General features: G+C 33.0%; 1 protein-coding gene across 1 annotated transcript in view; it reads right to left on the reverse strand.

Moving 5' to 3' along the window:
- The window catches only part of LOC122508867 (adenylate kinase isoenzyme 5), a 254215-nt gene that overhangs the window by 21438 nt on the left and 210614 nt on the right, over positions 1–22163 (reverse strand). Inside the window, exon 11 of the mRNA XM_043622465.1 lies at positions 19165–19329. Coding sequence (XP_043478400.1) covers positions 19165–19329 — 165 coding nt within the window. The remainder of the gene's footprint in view (positions 1–19164; positions 19330–22163) is intronic.

A 22163-nucleotide genomic window follows, 5' to 3' on the forward strand; every position in this document is an offset into this window, starting at 1 on the left:
AACCGTCAATATAAATAACTGACATTTTAAGTCTTTATTACAACTAAAATATTTAAAAACAAATTATTTAAATAGCAAACATGTTCTGTAACTGTTACGTAACATTTCTGTAGTAATAAGAGCTAAATTACGTAACTGTTATGTAATTTTTATGTAACATAAAAGTAACAATGTTCTGTAACTGTCGTTACAAAATTGTTACGTAAAATTGTAGTCTCTCTGTTACGCAATAAAATTATGTAATTGTTACATAACTGTTATGTAACATGAAACACTATTTTATAATTATTGTTTCGAATAAATATTTTTTATTATAAATCTAGTTTAACTGTTTAAGTTTATTAATTTACAATAAATTATTATTAATAATTATTATCAGTATTATTTATTATAATTATTAATGTCCAAAACTTTTAAAGAAGTACGTAAAAGTAAAGTGGGGTGAAGAAGCCGACTTTTGGAACATTTTACGATATTTAATATATCACTCACTTTTAATTTTATTTAAAATTTTTTAACGTACTCTGAAAAGTTTGTCTATTAAAAATTTAAAAAATATCTTAATTTTTTTTGTAAAAAGTTGTCAGAAATTAATAAAGAAAAATTTTTATTTGAACAAATTTATTTAAAATTAATTTAAAGTTTATAACTCTCAAATTTTATGTGAAGAAAAATAGAATTTTCAGAATAAAATAAAAATTTGTAATCCCGATTAGTATAATTGTAATCGTTTCTTTTTGTTACTCACATGTGTGTGACATTGTTATGTAAATGCTACAAAATTGTTACTTATATGTGTGTAACATTGTTACGTAAATGTTACAGAATTGTTACTGAACACTGTGACTAATGTGTGGTAGATATTTTTATTAACACGTTAATCGTATATTACAAATAAAAAAATCACAAGTTTGTCTTTGTTACGTAATAGTTACATAACAGTAAGTAACAGAATATACGGCACTGCAGTTGATATAGTAGATTAGGAGAATTCTCATCTAGCCTTCAGTGGCCGTGCGGTTTAAATGCGTTGCGTCGGGTCGTCAAGGGCAGGGGGACGTGAGTTCGATCCCACATGCGAGCGGATATTTTTCATTCTAAGCGTTATGTAAAATAATAAAATTACTATTTAATCTGTATATAAGTGTTGTGAAATGTGAATAAAATAAACTTGTGAACATGTTTATAAATAATATTAAAGATCTGTAAAAAAATCAAGTTTAAAAAATGTACTAATTAATAAATCAGTTTTTTACTAAAATTATTTTTGGATATTACCATGTCAAATGGCATTTGTTATTATCTATTGAATAAAAATAATAACAATAATTTTCACGTAGGTCATAAAAGTGATGTTACAATTATATAACAAGCTCATCAAATTATGTAACAGAATCTCATAATTGTGATATAATAATAAGTCACAACGTGATATAAGTGTGATATAACAATTATGTAACATATTTACATAACTGTGATATAATAATAAGTCACAACGTGATATAAGTGTGATATAACAATTATGTATCAAATTCTTCTAATTATGTAACATATTTACATAACTGTGATATAATAATTAAATATCACGCTGCAACATAATTGTTATATCACCCTTCTTGTAACAATTATGTAACTGTGACCCTCATGTTACGACATTTCGTGTCACATGTTCATATCATGTTATATCACGTGTGATATTCTGTGACATAACTGTTACATAACTGTTATGTAACAATGTTTGCTGGGATAACACTGAAAACAACACTATAATTATTTTACTTTGATAATATTAAAAAAGTATGAGGAACACATGAAAACATATATGACACACATGAATTAGTGAAACATAAACAAATAATATAGGTTATGTTTTTTGCTTCTCATAGTCAACAATTTAACCACATGCAGCGCTGGTGTTCCTTTCGGTATTTTTCACCCACTATTCGGGTACCGAAATCTGTCCCACTTTCAATACAAAATTTGCATGGTCGTTCGGTCTCCTTATACTATAATACTTCATGGTCACAGGGCAAACATAGCCTCAAATTTAGGTCAAAATGCTAGGGCATGAGGCAAACAAAACCTTAAAATTAGGTCAGAATGATAGGTCACAAGGTAAACATAACCTTAAAATTATGTCAAAATGATAGGCCAGAAAGCAATCATAAACTCAAAATTAGGTAGAAATCATAGGTTAGAGCAAACATAACCTCAAAATTAGGTTAGAATTATGGGTTAGAGAGCAATCAATGTATTCAAAAGACAGAGGGCAAACATAACCTCAAAATTATGTCATATGTCAAACGGTAAACATAACCTCAAAATTAGATCAGATGTCAGACAGTAAACATTACTTCAAAATTAGTTTAAAAGTTATATGTAAAAGAGCAGAAATAAAAAGTCAAAATTTGGTCAAAATGATAGGTTGGAGACCAAACATAATCTTAAAATTTCCTTACAGTGTTAGGTCAGATGGCAAACTTCATCTAAACATTAAGTCTGCATTTAGTTACTTCAAAATCTATGTGTAATTTCACCTATTTTTTACCTACAATGTTTGCTTTCTGACCTATCATTTTGACATAATTTTAAGGTTATGTTTACCCTGTGACCTATCATTCTGACCTAATTTTAAGGTTTTGTTTGCCTCATGCCCTAGCATTTTGACCTAAATTTGAGGCTATGTTTGCCCTGTGACCATGAAGTATTATAGTATAAGGAGACCGAACGACCATGCAAATTTTGTATTGAAAGTGGGACAGATTTCGGTACCCGAATAGTGGGTGAAAAATACCGAAAGGAACACCAGCGCTGCATGTGGTTAAATTGTTGACTATGAGAAGCAAAAAACATAACCTATATTATTTGTTTATGTTTCACTAATTCATGTGTGTCATATATGTTTTCATGTGTTCCTCATACTTTTTTAATATTATCAAAGTAAAATAATTATAGTGTTGTTTTCAGTGTTATAATTCTATAAATTGTGAATGAATTGTGTTTTCCATTTTCCCATGCGCAGCGCTAGTGTGTGATTTATGCCCTAATTTTGAGGTTATGTTCGTCTCTTGACCTATGATCTTTGACCTGATTTTGAGGTTGTGTTCATCTCTTGACCTATGCCCTATGATCTTTGACCTAATTTTAAGGTTATGTTCGTCTCTTGACCTATGACCTATGATCTTTGACTTTTGACCTTTGACTTCAAAACAATGAATCCGGCGGCGAAATCTTTATATAATATAGAGAGATAATTATTATAAACATTTACTTTTCTATCCTAACTTTTATTTAAACTACTATTTAAATTATTGCAGCCACAATAGGCAACTTTTTTTTTTTTATTTATTTAAAAAAAAGTCAAAATTGTAGGCTGTAGGTGATTATGAACACTAAATTATAATTTTGAACCACTGTGCAACTACACTGTCTATAATGTAAGTTTACTATGAAGCAGACATATTACGGTTTTTCTGGGTTTACCTTAAGTTTCCTGTCGAACTTCACTCATAAGCTTAAAGAATAAGCTTACAGCAAGATAACGTGCTATGTGTGATGTATATTTTATAAGAATTTTTGTAAAGAGGAACTTCTAAAAAAATATGCCATATATTGAATAATACAAATCATTAGTGAATCGCAATAATAAGCCATTAATAAATCAACAATGAATCCTTTATGAATCAACTATGAATAATTAATAAATCAACTGTGAATCAAGAAAAATCAGTAATAAATCAATTATTGATCATTAATTCATCAGCTATAAATAATTAATGAGTCAACTATGAATCATTAATAGATCATTAACGAATCAGCCATAGACCATTAAAGAATTAACGAAGATAATTCATTGAAGGTTTTTTAGCAAATCATCCTTGTCGCGTTTGTATTATTAGTAAAGAACAACTTCAAAAGGATACGGTGGAAAATGCTAGTTTATTGCGAAAAATTGCCGATTACGAAAAAAATCTTCAACTTTCTGCTTCGGAAACAGGATTAACTGAATATTGCATATGGAATTATTTGCCTTCTTATCACGCCCAGAAAAACTTTTTTTTTGATTTAATGCATGACTTGTATGAGTTAATTGTTCCACAAGATATTTCTGAGGTAATTCTTTATTTGATTTCGAAAAAAGAATACAAGATTACTTTACAAGATATAAACAACAGAATTCTCGCGTTCAACTATGGTCCTATTGATAAAGGGGATGCTGTCCGGTTATTAACAAAAGAAAAACTCGAACAGAAAAACTAGGATTCTCGGCTTCAGAAAACAAAAATTTTTTGAAATATTTTGGAATTATAATTGGCGATTTGGTTCCAGAAGGTGATGAGTATTGGGATTTATATTTACATTTGAGAAATATCAGTGACATTCTAAATTTGAGATATTTTCGTAAGGATAATATTGATCTTTTAAAAACCCTTATCACTGAACATCACGCCTTGTTTGTTAAATTATTCGGTGAAACATTAAAGCCTAAATATCATTTCCTTTTGAATTACCCGCGAATTATCGAACTTTTGGGTCCAATTGTATTGCTTTGGTGCATGCGAATGGAGGCTAAGCACAAACCGTTTAAAGTCACTGCTCACATATGTAATTCACGGATAAACTTACCATACACACTTGCTTTAAAAAATCAGTTACAGCAGTGTTATGATTTTATGTGTAAAGACTCTCTTATCGAAAAGATTAAATACGGTCGTACCGTATCACTTAATTACGAAGAATTACAAGAGTTAAGTCACTTACTGGACACGAATTTTTATTTGCATTCTGAAGTTCATTCAGTTTCATGGATTACTGTAGAAAATGTAACATATAAACCATCGATGGTAATTACGGTAGGATATAAAGATCATTTGCCAATTTTTTCGGAAATATTAGACATATTAGTTAATGATAAAAAACAATGTGTTTTCTTATTTAAAAAAATCATTAATAATGGTTGGTCATCTCACTTCTGTGCATTTCAAGTTCAGTTAACTAAGTCAATATTTTCAATTAATTACGAGAAATTGTTTAATAAATTTCCAACGTGTATTCAAACCTCTGGAGATGGAAAGCAATACATTATTTTTACTGAAACGTAAAAAGTTAGTTCTTAAAAATATAAAGAGTTTATAATGTGATTGTTAAGCAACAGTATTATTTATGTCTATGAGGCAAGAAATTTGTGATACTATAACACAACATGTGTAAGTTGGTAAATTTTAAAAGATAAAATTTTTATAAAAATCATTATAATGATTGTATAATATATTATTTGTGAAAAGATTTGTGATACATTAATAGTACAAATAATACTGACTTAAAAGAAATGTAAATCATGCGTACAGCGAACTTGGTTTGTAACATGCGTTTAAAATGATCTAATAAAATAATCATTGACAAAAAATGTAATTTCATTTTCATTTTAACTATTTTTTCAAAGATTAAACCTTAATTTTATTAAAAAATATAGAATTAATTAAATGTCTTTATGAAATACATTTAAAAGCAGGTCAAAGAAATTTGATTAATTAAATATTTTTAAATTTTGAATAAAAATATGCGACCTAAAGTTTCAAAGCAAAAATAATTTTTTTTAAATTAAAAAGAATAGTGTTTAAAACAAAGAAATATTTTTGTACTTTTTAAGCTATTTTTTCTTTAAGTTAAACAAATTATTTATTGAAACTAAAAAAATATATCTTTCATTCGAAGAAATTTGCACATTAAAACAAAAAATTTTTTCTTTAACTTAAATAAAAAATTTCTTAAGGTCATGTTATTCAGTGTGAAGTTTTTCCATAGTAAAGTATATGGGGCACGTGACCACTGAATAACATGACCTTAAATCCAAAGAAATATTTTTTCGGCTTAAACAAAAAATTTCTTAAATTTAAAGAAATGTTTCTTTGTCTTAAAAAAAATGTATTAAATTCAAAGAAATATGTCTTTGAGGCAACAAAAACCAGTTAAAGAAATAATTTCTTTAAATCAAAGAAACTTTTTTTTGACCCTATAACAATGCACAAATTTCTTTGATTCAAAGAAACTTTCTTTGAAACAAAGAAGCTTTTTTCTGAGTGAATGGATCAAATTTAAATCAACAAGAATCATTAATAAATCAATAATGGATCATTAATGAATCAATAAGCGATGATTAATAAATCAATAAGTGATCATTATATCATTAATGAATCAATAATGAATCATTAATAAGTCAATAATGAATTAATAATGGATCCTTAATGAATCAGCCATACACTAGCAATTTTGTGAAACAAGAAGGTTAATATAAATAGAAAACAAATGAATTTTACATAATATTTAAATAATATTCTTTTAAACAAGTTGTAATATGTTTGAAAAGTACATCGAAATATTATATATAAAATATATAAAAATACATTTTTCAAAAATCTAAAAAATATATTATAAAAAGAAAACTCTTAAAAAAATTGGATGATGGAAACATTTATAGGGGAATTAATATTGTAGGGTAATGTCACCTTGAGTGGACCGCCTAAGCTTTTTTTCGAAAAAATTCTTTATGAAAGCAAATTAATCCGAGGTTTCTATTCCATGCATTAGTTTAGATCCCTAGGTAAGTGTTTACACCATAATAGCTTTGTTTTATTTTTATTTGGAAAAAACAATTGACTTTAAAAAAATAGCTAATTTTTAAGGAATGAAAAAAGTGTAACCTTGAGTGGACCACTCCTAAAAAATTGTAAAAGTTATTCTATTTTCTTTAATTTATTTAATAATTCTGATATATTAAAACAAAATTTATGCTTATGCAGCTTCAGACCCTGATTGTGTCGCAATGTTTACAAGTGAAACCACTTTTAATAATTTTGGCACATATCACATCAATATCACAAAAAAATTAATAAAGAACATAAAACATAGTTTCAAACCAATTTATTGTCAATTTATTTCCTTAAAAATGGTAAACTGACATTAAAAATATAAAAAAACAGGCAGTCCTCTCATGGTTATGAACAGTGGTCCACTCATAGTGAAATACAACTTTTTATGGCAGCCACCACAATTTTTTTTGAGTCAAAATTATCATTTAATTAAACTAAGACAATCAATTGCAATGTCCAAAGTAGTAGGAAAAAAATAAGTTACCTTTTAAAACTTAAATTTTACACTACTTTTACACTTCTGAATCACTTTACTCATTGTAAGAGCGACTTCTTTTTTGGTTTGTATTCTTAAAAATGCGTTACATCAAACAGTAATGTACATGTTTATCGCGGAACTTAATTTCTTACGGTTTCTAGGTGCGGTGCTGCTATTCGTTTTATTTATTTCATGTTTCCGCAGTCAGATAACTTAAAAACTCAGGTGGTCCACTCAAAGTAGCGGTCCACTCAATGTGACATTACCCTACTCTTATCATTATATTTAAAAAAATTAACACCTTAATGTCAACGTAAGATTACATGCAAGGTTACGGTAATCTTATGACAATAATCACAGCGTATAGTATAAGGTCAACGTAAGCTTACACCTTATAAGATTGCATCAAACTAACACTGGAATTTTTAAAAAAATTTCTATTGTTAAATAAAAATTGTTGAAAAGCGTATTTTTTGGTCGGGTCAAAGTGATGTAACCCCTTAATAAATCAAAAATGAATCATTTAGAAATCAATAATGAAACAACAATGAATGAATGGATAAAAAATGAATCATTAATGAATCAACAATGAATCAATAATGAAGCATTAATGAATCAATAATGAATCATTAATGAGTTAACAATGAATCAATAATGAATCATTAATGAGTTAACCATGAATCAATAATGAATCAACAATGAATCAACAATGAATCAATAATGAATCATTAATGAATCAATAATGAATCATTAATGAATCAATAATGAATCATTAATGAATCATTAATGAATCATTAATGAATCATTAATGAATCATTAATGAATCATTAAGAAATCAATAATTAATCATTAATGTATCAATAATAAATCATTAATGAATTTAAGTAGTTTTCAATAGTCAACAATAATTGTTAGTTGATTCATTAATAATTTGTCTTATCTATTCAACTGCTTTGATAATAATTAAAGTCTAACCACTTAATAAAAATTTTATTTCCACGAGACTTGACAACTTTTTCTACAAGATATGTACCAGGATATTTTACTTATTGGTTGGTCCTATAGTAATTATTGATCTTATAAGTCACAGGTGTAATTGATACAACTTTGTCAATGGGGCCGTCCATAAATTACGTAAGATATTTTTTTTAAAATTTAACCTTCCCCCCTCCTCCTAGTAAGGTATTTTACATACATTAGCTCAATTTTTTCTATTGTTCGTAAGAACTAGCTAGACCCTTCCTCATAAATGTTTTAATTAATTTATGGACGACCCCAATGGTGAATGTTTTAGTTAGCTAATTTGGATTATAGCCTTTTCCAAAGAAGTTTTTTAATTTGATGACTCGTACATTATCATGTTTTTTTTAACTTTGGTCTTCACTGCGGTACTTTTCTTAATTTTAAAAAACGTACTTTTAATGTGTCAACAACTTCTAAATTTACACCTTCACTCTTAAGTGTTCTATTAAATCGTTCAACAACTGACATTTTTTAGATTCCTGCATGTTGATTAAAAGTAATTTTATTCATTTTCGTTTCTGATTCAAATTGTTAATTGTAAAATTATTTTCTTCTCATTATCTGAATGCAGGTATTTTGGAATACATTTATTTACTAAATATTACAGCCCAAAAATATTTTGAGAAAATATCTATTTATTTTAAAATAAGATATCATTTCTACTAAATCTACTAAAATCTACTAAATCTACAATACCAAGCATTTTTACTCGATATCGATAATTTTTTCAACCTAATGTATGGAGTTTATTCACTACTACTATAACATTTCATCATTCATTTTCCATAAAAGTTGGATATTTAAGACAGACCATTAATGAATAAACAGTAAATAATTAATAAATAAACACTGAAGCATTACTAAATCAATAATTAGTCATTAATGAATCAACAATTAATTATAAATAAATCAACTATGAGTCATTAATAAATCAACAATTAGTTAACAATGAGTCATTAATGAATCAAGAATGGATCATAAAAAATCAGCTATGAATCATTAATGAATCAACAATGTGTCATTAGTGAATCAACTGTGAATTAACAATGAATCAATAATGAATTATAAATAAATCAACTATCAATCATTAATTTATTAACAATGAGACATTAATGAATCATCAATGGATCATAAATAAATCAAGTATGAATCATTAAGGAATCAACAATGAATTAACAATGAGTCATTAATCAGGGTGTCTAACGGTCAGGGAAGTCAGGGAAAAGTCAGGAAATTTTTTTGGTCAGGGAAGAGTCATAGAAAAGTCAGGGAATGGCTGAAAATTTCATTGAAAGTCAGGGAAATTTCTAAAAATTTATACAAAAATTAAAATTTTTTGTGAATAAAAATTTTTTTAATTTAACAAAACTTAGAAGATTTTTATTATCGTTTTGTTTCTATCATTAGATATTAATTTATTGCTAAATATGTCAGTTACCATATTTTTGTCGCAAGAAAGCAAAAATAAAATTGGTAAAAAGTCAGGGAAAAAGTCAGGGAAAAGTCAGGGAATAATGAACCAATAATGAACTGAAATATTTCACTGTAAAAAAAGAGCGTCTTGGTTTAAGACGTTTACGTGGTCACATTTTAGACGTTTATAAGCGTCTTATTTGCCTTCTAAAATGCATGTATTTGGAGGTTATGTTTTTCATTTAAGACGCTCAAATAAGACGCTTATTTATATAAGACGTTTATAAACGTCTAAACGTCTTATTTTTAGACGCCATTTTTTTGGGTGTTGTCAATTGGTTAGGAAGCGTTTCCAAATGATGTCATGTTGTTTTTTTTAGATTCACCCCCCCACCTCTACTACAATTTCGCGCAATTTTAGATGAGAAAAATATATTATTTTTCGTTCAGTAGAGACCCACTTATTAGTTTGAACTGTATTAATAGTGGACACGTTCATACGGTTAAGTAACATAAAAACATCATTTTACCCTTCTTGAAATGAAAAGTCTGTCAACGTATATTCGCCAATGATCTGGTATATCTGAGGGAAGTTTAGCACATATTCTGCATTGCGCATGTTTCAGATTCTGTACCTAACCTTCCGCGCAACATCGGTCCCACGGTTTTAAAGACTTCTCGTTCTGGTGTACAGAATTACAGAAACTAAACTTTAACACATATACTAAACTTTTAACACATATACTAAAGTTTTAGCACAGATGCTGTTCTATTTTATCTCAGCATAAGGTGCAGATGGCGGATCGGCGAACTACGCTGGAAATCCGCGACATGGATGCCCTTACAGAAAAAGATGACGTACTGTGTGCCCTGGAGAAAATTTCTACGGTGCCAGCAGGAAGTAGGAAGGTGACGGTTCTAGGACCAAACAAGCGAGGAGTAAAGCTCGCTGTCGTGGTCACCAATCAGGAAGACGCTGATAAGCTGGAGAAAATTGGGCACATAAAGATTAGGTTCGTCTCCTGCAAGATAAGAAGCAGAACTATGGTCACAAGGTGTCATAAGTGCCTTGACTATGGCCATCTAGGTAGAGATTGCCAAGGTGTAGATAGGTCAGCTGCGTGCTTCAAGTGCGGAGAAGCTGGCCATAAAGCAGCAGATTGTAAGAAGAGCCCATGCTGCTTCTTATGCCAGGCAAAGTTCGGCGAGAAGGAGAATATCCAGCATGTCGCCGGATCAGGAGGTTGCAAGGTCTTCAGAACTGCCCTCGAGGAAGCAAAGAAGACTTTGTCAAGGACAAGGAGGAAATAATGCCAGAACAAGAGCGGCAAGAGACGGAAGACGATGTTGACCGGAGGAGTCCAGTGCTCAGCTGTGTGTGAGTGTGGGGGGAGTAAATCATTTAGTTTTCCTCCCACCCACGTTCCCACAAAGCTAGAGCGGATTAAGGCCCAGTTAAGGAGTAGGACAAGGGGACCACCATTTGCGAAGTTGAAGGCCTGACGGTAGTTCCGCAGGTGGATCAAGTGTCCCAAATTAAGACGGGAGTGGTTTTTAGTGGGTAGACCAGAACAAGAGCGGTCACCCTCACATAACCTGGAATTCATTACCCAGGTATGTGAATTCGCAGATTTTCCACTTCCGACTACAAAAAAAAAAAAAAAAAATAATAATAATAATAATAATAATAATAATAATAATAATAATAATAATAATAATAATAATGAGGGTAAACTCTGTGAAGAGATACCGGGATGCACTCCCTTTGAGGAAACTTCCTGCTATCTTGGAGAGACACATCGACCTCCACGTCCGAACATACATGTTCACGTGCCCTTGGATATCATAGACGTCGCATCAATGCTCCGGCAATGCTATAACGTCTATGTAACTAACGGAGGCGGTTCAGGGTCGATCCTGGCCAGATGGTAGTACCCTGTTAAGGCCCGATTGTCCCTCGACACGGGACAAGAATAAAAAAAAATGAAATGGACAAAAATTTAGATATTATACTCCAAGCGGGTACCTCAAATGAGGGTAATCCCGTCACCGATTCTGATCGGGTTGAAGCCCCGGTAGTCGGTGCAGACGGCTCCAAGGATTTTGGAGGGAGCCAAAGCAAAAATTCTGAGGATGTGGGACTTAGCAGATTCGAAGAAAATGTCTTAGAACAGGTCGATCTGATCCCAAAAATACTTGACAGCATGTGGCGTGCTTGCAGGAAACAAAGAAACATTAGCAAGGATGTTCAGGATGGAATGGTGGAATTCGGGAAGGTGCACGAGGTGCTTCGCAGTAACCTGCGCTTTATACCTAGGCCCTTCATTAGCCCAAGCAAACCAAAGTCGAATCCTGAAATTCCTAGATCGATGTCGCGCGCCACATCTGGCGAGAGCAAGCCCATCGACCCAAGGAAGCGCCCTAGAGAGTATGAAGGTCCGGAGACTGATTCTACTGTGACCACTCCCAAGGGTAAGAGGGTTAAGAGCAAGGAGACCAAGGCAAACCCTACTGCTATGGAGACGGAGGTGAGTAAGGCTGCTTCGGCCAGGGTTGCTTCTTATTCGGAGGCAACTGTGGTAAATAAGCCTGAAAACGAAAAAGACTTCGAAACCGTCTCCAATAGGAAACGGGAGGCCCGTAAGAGAAAGGCCTTGAAGAAAGCAGAAGAGAGGGAGAGACTTCAGAAGCGCCTCCCCAAAATTAGAACCACGGAAGCAATAAAAATTTCGGCCCGGAATCCAGAGACCTACTATGATCTTATAAAACTGGCAACAACTTCGGTAAAGCCAGAGGAAACCGGCACCGAGATTGTGAAAATTAGGAGAACTCTTAAAAAGGAGGTTCTTGTTGTGGTCAAAAAGGGGGGTAAAACTTCAAAGTTCGCTGAGAAACTTACCTCCGTCCTTCAGGACAAGGCCGAGGTTACGGCTCTTGTCAGTAAAAAGACCCTCGAAATTCGGGAACTCGATGAAACAACTTCAGAGGCGGACGTTTTAACCGTCTTAAAGGACAAGTTGCAAAAGCCCGAATTAGATGTGACTTGCAGAGTTCTGACACGTTTTGGTGGTACGAAAGTGGCACTAGTACGCTTGAGTGAAACGGACAGCGAGAGTGTGCTTTAGCTAGGCAAAGTGCGTATTGGTTGGATAAACGCATCCATCCGAACGCACTTAGAAGTGACAAGATGTCAAAAGTGCCTGGCCTATGGACACGTGACCCGAATTTGCAAGGGCCCCGACAGAACAAAAAACTGTCGGAGATGCGGCGAAGCTGGACATTTCGCCAAGAGTTGTACTGGCGACAAGCCAAAGTGCATTACGTGTACAGATTTGGGAAAAACGGAAGTCAACCATATCCGTGGAAGAATTTCCTGCCCGGTTTACAAGGAGGAACTGGAGAAACTTAAAAGGGCAAATCCCTAAAGCTCCTTCAAGTCAACCTGCATACAAGTAAGGATGCACAGGTGCTCCTGATGCAAACAGCTAGGGAAAATGAGGTCGATATCCTGTTCTGCAGTGAGCAGTATCAAGGAAGCGACCTCGCACCTTGGTATCAGGATAAGGCGAAGAGAGCCGCCATCAAGATGTGCAACCCAGAATTGCGGGTTGACAAGTTCTTGGAGACAAGCAGCGGGTTTGTGTGGATAGAGGTGGCTAATATACGTATGTATAGCTGCTACTTCTCACCCAACGACCCGCTGACCACCTTCGAAACCAATGTAGAAGACCTAGAATCGAGCCTTATAGAATCCAAGCTGGATGTCATCATCACTGGCGATTTTAATGCAAAGTCGCCAGAGTGGGGTGAGACGAGGCTCGACAAGAGAGGAATTCTGATTGGCGAAATGATCTCCAAGAACGATTTATTAGTTGTAAACCGGGGAAAAACATGGACGTTTAGACGAGGTGCGATCGGATCGATTATAGATCTAACGATCGCATCGTCTAATATATTTAGCCGCATAAGCGACTGGCGGGTCTCTGATGAATATACCGCAAGTGACCACCAGTACATTGAGTTCTCAGGGTGCAGTCCCATGCTGAGCAGAAAACAGAATGCAAAGCAGAATTTCGTGAGTGCAAGAGAGATAGTCAGATATCACTATCCTTTCCACTCTCACGAAATTCTGCTTTGCATTGTGTTTTCTGCTCAACATGAGACCGTACCCTTAGTCTCAATGGGAGACACACGAAGAGGAAAAAGACAGGATGTTCCTAGTCGCAAAACCTCCTCGTGGAATATGAAGAGACTCGACAAGGAAAAGTTCGGCCGGTCCCTAAGAGAAGCCCTTTTGATTGAGGACTTAGGCTGGGTGAAGAGGCCGAGCAGTCTGGATGGGAAGGTGCGAGCGGTGAGAAACATGATAGTCACCGCTTGCAATGCGTCAATGCCACGCAAAGGCGCCATTCCCGTAAGAAAATCCTTGCACTGGTGGTCAGAGGAGCTAGCCTCCTTGAGGAAGGAATGCCTCAAAGCAAGAAGGACATATACCCGATCTAAGGGAGATCCCTTGCTAAAAGAGGCTTTCAAGGAGGCGAAAAAGAACTTCAAGAAAGAGATCCGCAAGTCGCGACGCCGTAGCTGGAAGGACCTAATCGAGGAAGTCGATAAGGACCCATGGGGTCTGGCTTTTAAAATCGTTACTAAGAAATTAGCGACGAGGCAAAAGACCCCCGGCCTGGACAATCCCGATTGGGTCAGAAAGATAATAAATTCTTTGTTTCCTCCTGCAGAGCCATACCTTAGAAGGGACTGGAGTTTTTGCAAAGTCGAAGAGGAAGAACTCTTTACACTTAGTGAACTGCAAAAAGCAGGCAAATGATTGAAAACAGGCAAGGCGCCTGGAATCGATGGGATAAGTAACGAGATCCTAAAGTTGGTAATCGACACTTCACCCCAGATTCTGCTTCGATGCTTCAATCTTTGCCTTGAGAGAGGAGAGTTCTTCCGCGACTGGAAGCGACAGAGGTTAGTCCTCCTAAGGAAAGGTGAAAAACCTCTAGATAAGGTTTCATCGTACAGTCCTATATGCCTGTTGGATACGATGGGTAAACTTCTAGAGGATATGGTTCTGCAGAGAATGCAAAGCCACTTGACCGGAGAGAATAGTCTATCCGATCACCAATTTGGTTTCCGTAAAGGCAAGTCCACAGTTGATGCCATCCAGGCAGTTGTGGACATAGTCAAAGCAGGAAAAAACAAGTTGGGACCTGGAAAAAAGAATAGCTTCTGCGCGTTGGTAGCAATTGACATACGCAACGCGTTTAATTCCGCAAGATGGAAAGATCTCATCGAGTCGATGAAAAAGAAAAACATGCCGCCCTACTTGTTGCGGATAATGGATAATTATCTTAGCGACAGGTGGGTTATATATGAGGAAGACACCTGCACTCTCAGGGAAGAGATGCAGCGTGGGGCTCCTCAAGGCTCGAGGGTGGGTCCATTTGTATGGAATGTATCTTATGATGATTTTCTGCGAATGGATCTGCCCGAAGGTGCGGTGATCATCGGCTTTGCGGACGACGCGTTGTTCGTGTGCACTGCCGAAAGTAAGGAGGCTCTTGGGACATTGGTGAACGAATGACTGCGACTTGCAAAAAGCTGGCTGGATACCAGAGGTCTTGAAATGGCCCTGGAAAAGACCGAGGCATTGCTAGTCACAGACAGACGTGGTTATAAGCTTCCACGAATCGTGATAGACGGATTCGAGGTCAAGTGGAGTCAACAAATTAAATATCTTCGTGTGGAGTTGGATGGAAGGTTAAACTTCCACCACCACATGGCTACGGCGTCAAATAAGGCGATCGAGTGTGCGGCTAATCTTTCACGGCTAATGCCAAATGTTGGCGGACCCCGTGAACAAAAACGGAGACTGGTGGCGAGTGTCGCCCACGCTAAAATGCTCTATGCAGCACCAGCGTGGGTCCCATCCCTAAGGAGTAAAAGATGTGTAACCATCTGTGAAAAGGTACTGTCGGCGCAGAGATCGATAACAACGCGTATCATCTCTGCATATAAGACGGTATCTACGAGTGATGTGCAGCTCCTTGCAAGTGTCCCGCCAGCAGATCTTTTGGCGAGGGAAAGGGAAGAAATGTTTCTCTTTTCTAAAGAAAGAAGTTCCTTGGATGAGGAATTAAGACCAAGCAAGGGCCTGATCCGCAAAGAAGCGAGGCACAGGCTCATAGAAAGATGGCAAGAAAGATGGGATGGTGAGGAGAAAGGTCGATGGACTTATCGCCTTATCCCGGCACTCGCCACCTGGATAAATAGGAAACACGGTCAGGTTTCCTATTACTTGACTCAGGCGTTCACAGGTCACGGGTGTTTTAACTCGTACCTGTGTCGCTTTAAATTACGCGAGGACGAGGTGTGTGCATATTGCCAGTTCCCTGAGGACAACGCGGAGCACACCCTCTTCTCATGCAGAGAATGGGACTTGAAGAGGCGGGCCATGTTCGAAGGTGTAAACATTCAAGTTACACCGGAGAACATGGTATCGCTGATGACCCAGTCAGAAGAGAATTGCTGGCAAGTCGAGAACTTCATAATCTCGGTTATGTCGAGGAAGGATCTCGACGGCCGCCAAAAAGCGTAATTTAAACAGCTTTTAATTTGTTTTGTTTGTTTTTTATTAATTTATTATGTGATTTATTTGTCCTTATACATTTTTTAATTTGTTTTATGTTTTCAATATTATAAACGCGTTTATTTTTTCTTTTTTTATATATCCGTTTGCAATTTTATCTTTTGACTGTTTACACTTAATTAAACATTTGTTTTTTTTATTATTTTTGTGCTGTTAATTCCGCTTTTATATTGAAATAGTTTTCAATTTAACTATTAACGCAGGATAACCGCAGAGAAAAGCAGAAAGTCGCATTAGCGACAGAGTTGGAGCGCCACCCTCGAAGGCTAAAGTCTTACGACAGTTCCGAGGGAGGGTAAAGGGCTCCAGAAGAAGGGTTACGGGTTTTAGTGGGTCGGGCTGGCAGTAGGTCGCCAGTTTATTAAATTTACTATTTTATATATTTATTTTTCTTTTTTTATCTCCTTTTGTTTTATCACACCAACCCCACATAACCTTGGAGTGCGGAATCCAAGGTATCTGTAGGCAGATTTCCCAAAAGTCCCTAAGCAAAAAAAAAAAAAAAAATAATAATAATAATAATAATAATAATAATAATAATAATAATAATAATAATAATAATAATAATAATAATAATAATAATAATTGGAGGGTCTTCAAACAAGAAGCTGTTCACCGAGGAGGTGACAAAGGTGATCGGCGATTTGGGTAAGGTGCAGATGGCGGATCGGCGAACTACGCTGGAAATCCGCGACATGGATGCCCTTACTGAGAAGAAAGATGTTGAGGATGCCCTGGAGAAAGTTTCCACAGTTCCAGCTGGAAGCAGAAAGGTGACGGTCCTTGGGCCAAATAAGCGAGGAGTGAAACTCGCTGTTGTGGTCACCAGCCAGGAAGATGCTGATAAGCTGGAGAAGGTGGGTCACGTAAAGATTGGATTCGTGTCCTGCAGGATCAGAAGTAGAGTGATGGTCAAAAGGTGCCATAGGTGTCTTGACTATGGTCATATAGGTCGAGACTGCAATGCAGTAGATAGGTCGGCTGCGTGCTTTAAGTGCGGAGAAGCCGGCCATAAGGCAGCAGACTGTAAGAAGAGCCCATGCTGCTTCTTATGCAAGGCGAAGTTCGGCGAAAAGGAGAACATCCAACATGTCGCCGGATCAGGAAGTTGCAAGGTCTTCAGAACTGCCCTCGAGGAAGCAAAGAAGACTTTGTCAAGGACAAGGAGAAAATAAGGCCAGAACAAGAGCGGCACGGGAGAGTTGCGCCAGCGACTACATGGACACCATTCATCTACGAAGTCTGAAGCCACTAGGTAGTTCCGTAGGTGGATAGAAGGTTCGAAACCCAGGGGAAACAAGAAGAGGTTTTAGTCGGTAGGGTGACCTGCCGTAAAAAGCAGGTATGTGAGGTTTCTTTTTTTCCTTGCATTTTGTACGAGTCCGACATACCGCAGGTAGTGGGATCTTCCTGGGGATGCGTAAATGCATTTCCTCTTCTCCCCCGTGAATAATAAAAAAAAAATAATAATAATATATATAATAATAATAATAATAATAATAATAATAATCATAATAATAATAATAATAATAATAATAATAATAATAATAATAATAATAATAATATAAATAATAATAATAATAATAATAATAATAATAATAATAATAATAATAATAATAATAATAATAATAATAATAATAATAATAATAATAATAATAATAATAATAATAATAATAATAATAATAATAATAATAATAATAATAATAATAATAATAATAATAATAATAATAATAATAATAATAATATAATAATAATAATAATAATAATATAATAATAATAATAATAATAATAATAATAATAATAATAATAATAATAATAATAATAATAATAATAATAATAATAATAATAATAATAATAATAATAATAATAATAATAATAATAATAATAATAATAATAATAATAATAATAATAATAATATATAATAATAATAATAATAATAATAATAATAATAATAATAATAATAATAATAATAATAATAATAATAATAATATAATAATAATAATAATAATAATAATAATAATAATAATAATAATAATAATAATAATAATAATAATAATAATAATAATAATAATAATAATAATAATAATAATAATAATAATAATAATAATAATAATAATAATAATAATAATAATAATAATAATAATAATAATAATAATAATAATAATAATAATAATAATAATAATAATAATAATAATAATAATAATAATAATAATAATAATAAATCACCGATCAATCATTAACGAATCAACAATGAGTCATTAATGCATTAACTATGATTCAACAATGAATTAATATCAACTGATGAAAAACTACTTACATTTAATTGTAATGTATATTTTATAATGATTATATAATAAGGAAGCTCTTAAAGTAAAATATCCTGATATGTACATGTCTTGTAGAACAAAATTTTCAAGACTCGTTAAAATAAAATATTTGTAAATTTTAGTGGACCCATCTATTAGGTTGACCTTAAACTATGTAGAAAAATATAGTAGAGAGCAATGCCCGCGAAATTAACAATTTTAAATATACGCGCCATAACCGACTGCAGCGCTAGTGGAGGCCTCGCGAACAGCAGCAGGCAGCCTTGAGAACTATCGCCAGGAACTCACATTGTCTAACTACTGCGTTATCATCCCAGTGCCATGCCAGTGCTGGCTCTCAGCCTTGCCGCCAGTGCTGTTAGTGCTGGCGCAGTACTACGCCAGTTGTAAATTTCCCATTGGGTATAATTAAAATTCAATTTTCAAATTAGAAAATGAATTTCATTGATTTTATAATAAATTAATATAAATTACGTAATATTAGAATTATATAATATGATTGGTACAATCAAAAATCACAATCATAAAACCATAAATTAAAATGCAATCATAAAATAATAGAGACAAAAAAATATTGAATATCCATTAATGAAATTATATTATGATTCCTTTTCATTTTACCATTGTGAGTCGTTTGCTGTTGTCAATTTTCTTAAGCATTGGAAGGGTAATTTCCCTGAATAACGCCAACCTTTTTCGAAATGCTGTAATTGTACCATCCAATCTTCCCCTGCCAAATTGCAACTTAGAGCAATCTAATAAAATTAATGGAGGCGTTTGACCGAACTGAAAAAAATCATTTTTGGCGATTTGTCAAATAATAATATAATACAATAATAATAATATATTATTCTTAACAACCAAGGGCAATATGATTTTTCAAATTGAAATACAAAAACACATTATGTACATTTCGAAGTGGAAACTTGTAAGGACGAAAATAATTTGCTATAAAACAAATTACATGTAATTTTTTTACTCTGCAGAGTATTTAAAATTAATTAATGATAATAAAAATAAAAAAGGATAAACTTCCGAAAAGCGCATACCTCCGATTTTAAAGAAAGTTGGTATACTGACGTAATTTTGTGCCCTGATTACGAAAATCATAGTGAAAATTGGCGCAAATAAGTTTATCTTGGTGAAAACCATAGAAAACACCATAAAAATATGGTTTTTTGCATGTAACTCCTAAAAAACACAGAATTAAGAAAAAATTTTTTAACAAAAGATGTAGGTCTCAACAAAACACATCTTTTTTTTAGAATACATTTTTGTCCAATTGTGATTAGTTCTCGAGAAAAATGTAAAAAACCATAAAATACTATATAAGATTTCCTAAAATACAAATTCTAATAAAACAGAATTATTCTTAAAGAAAATCAGTAACGTTTATGTAATTCAGGGCGCTGATTAAGAAAATCAGAATGAAAATTTGCGAAAACTAAAATTTCATAGTAAAAACCATAAAAAACACCATAAAATTGTTTTTTTGCATTTAACTCCTAAAAAACACAAAATTACAAAAAATGTTTCTCACGAAAGTTGTAGGTTTTAACAAACAACTACTTTTATGTTTCAAACATTTTTGTCTAAAGTGAATTGTTCTCGAGAAAAACGTAAAAACCATAAAATACCATAAAATTGTCTATAACTTATTAACCCCTTGGCTGTCAACGAGATTTCCACTGTTTGGGCCAAAAGTGTGTTAAAAATTTTTTTATGGATTTTTATGAAACTTGGTACCCTAAGGTTTCTGGGGTCGCTGATTACGAATCTGACATCAGTTTTTTGAAATTCAAAATGTCGGATCCAAGATGGCGGAATTTTTTCAAAATTCGTCGAATTTGTTTGAAACTTGTTACTCGGGGGTTTTAAGGGTCGCTGATTACGAATCTGAAATCAGTTTTTCAAAATTCAAAATATCTGGTTCAATATGGCGGAAAATTTTTTAAAATTTATTGAATTTGTTTGAAACTGGTTAATCTGACATCAGTATGATAATTTTTGGTGAAATCAAATTTCGATAAATGCCCTGAAAAAATAATGACAGATTCGTAATCAGCGACCCTAAAAACCCCCGAGTATTCAGTTTCAAGCCAATATAATTAATTTTTTATTTTGTCGTCCGCCATATTGGATCCGCCACTTTGAATTTTGGAAAACTAATGTTAGATTCGTAATCAGCGACCCCAAAAACCCCCGAGTACTACGTTTCAAGTCAATCTGATCAATTTTTTATTTTGCTGTCCGCCATATTGGAACAGCCATTTTGAATTTTGGAAAACGAATATCATATTCGTAATCAGCGACCGTCAACGGGTTAATGTTTTTTTTATGTACCTTTACTCCGTTAGTTTCAGCTTAAAAAAAACTTACTTGCCCACTTTACCACGAGGAGGTCAGAGTTTGGATTTTATAGTGCAATTTTTAGGGTTCCGTACACTCGCAGAAAAAAGCTCGACTCACTTTTGTTGCAACGCATTTGGAAGACGATCTCGAAATGAGTAATCGACAACTTCAAGTGACTCGAAATGAGTAAAATGACATATGGTTGCCCATCCCTGTCAGTCAATTCACAAATGTCTAACCTAAAAATTCGTTTTTCATTACTCATAAATGCGATTAGTGATGCACTTCGATACGAGAATCTCGACTCTCTCGTAGATTTATAATCGCTGTACGAGAAATTTTAAAATCAAGCTTCTCATATGTTTTTTTGTTATTTCTCGTCTGTTTCTTTTTTTAATAGTTTCAATGTTTTGACATTTTTCTCGTTGAATTCGTTAGCCAGACAACCTCTCACTAATGCGAAATTTTACACTTTTAAAAACGTGAAAACTGATAAGAAACATGGAAGTTTCCAAGTAATTTTAAATCATTCATAATAATTTTTAACTTTATTACTTACATTGATAAGTTTATTTCAATTAATAAATAGAGATTCTCATTTGGATTCAAATCTCCCACCTAACCCTAAACGGCGTAAATTGAATGGAAAAGCCTTAGAAGAATCATTTGAGTTTCATACCGACGAAAAAGGAATAAAATGGGGCAAGTGCAAACTTTGTTTTTCAAAAGTACCTCCTGTGGAAAAAGTGATTAAAATGACTGCAAGTAATACTTCGGGAATTAAACGGCATCTTGAAAAATTTCACCAAGAGGAATACAAAGAAACTTACCCTCATGCCAATAACTCCGAAAAAGTAATTTTTAATTTTCTTTTCTTAAATTGTTTACCATTTAATTTATTTGAATTTATTTAAAAAGCTTTTAAAAAATATATTTCTCAATACTCTGAATTAATTGAATTGAGATATAAAATTGTACGAACTAATTTTCAAAAACTCATTTAAAATATAACTAATAATAAATGTTCACTAATATTATTAAATTGAATATAAAAATATTATATTTATTATTTTTGATATAATAAAATATAATCAAATTTATACTTAAATTATTTCTTATTAAAAGAAAATTGTCCTTTTTCTTCAATTAAAATTTTTATTCATTAAAACTTTTTTGAAAATAATATATTTTAACCTTTATTACCATAGAAAATTATTATTTTTTATTTTTTATTGTTGCAAAATAAGATTTTTAAAAGAAAAACAACA

This window comes from Leptopilina heterotoma, unplaced genomic scaffold (assembly GCF_015476425.1).
Source record: "Leptopilina heterotoma isolate Lh14 unplaced genomic scaffold, ASM1547642v1 Lhet_58, whole genome shotgun sequence".
Classification (NCBI taxonomy): Eukaryota; Metazoa; Arthropoda; class Insecta; order Hymenoptera; family Figitidae; genus Leptopilina; species Leptopilina heterotoma.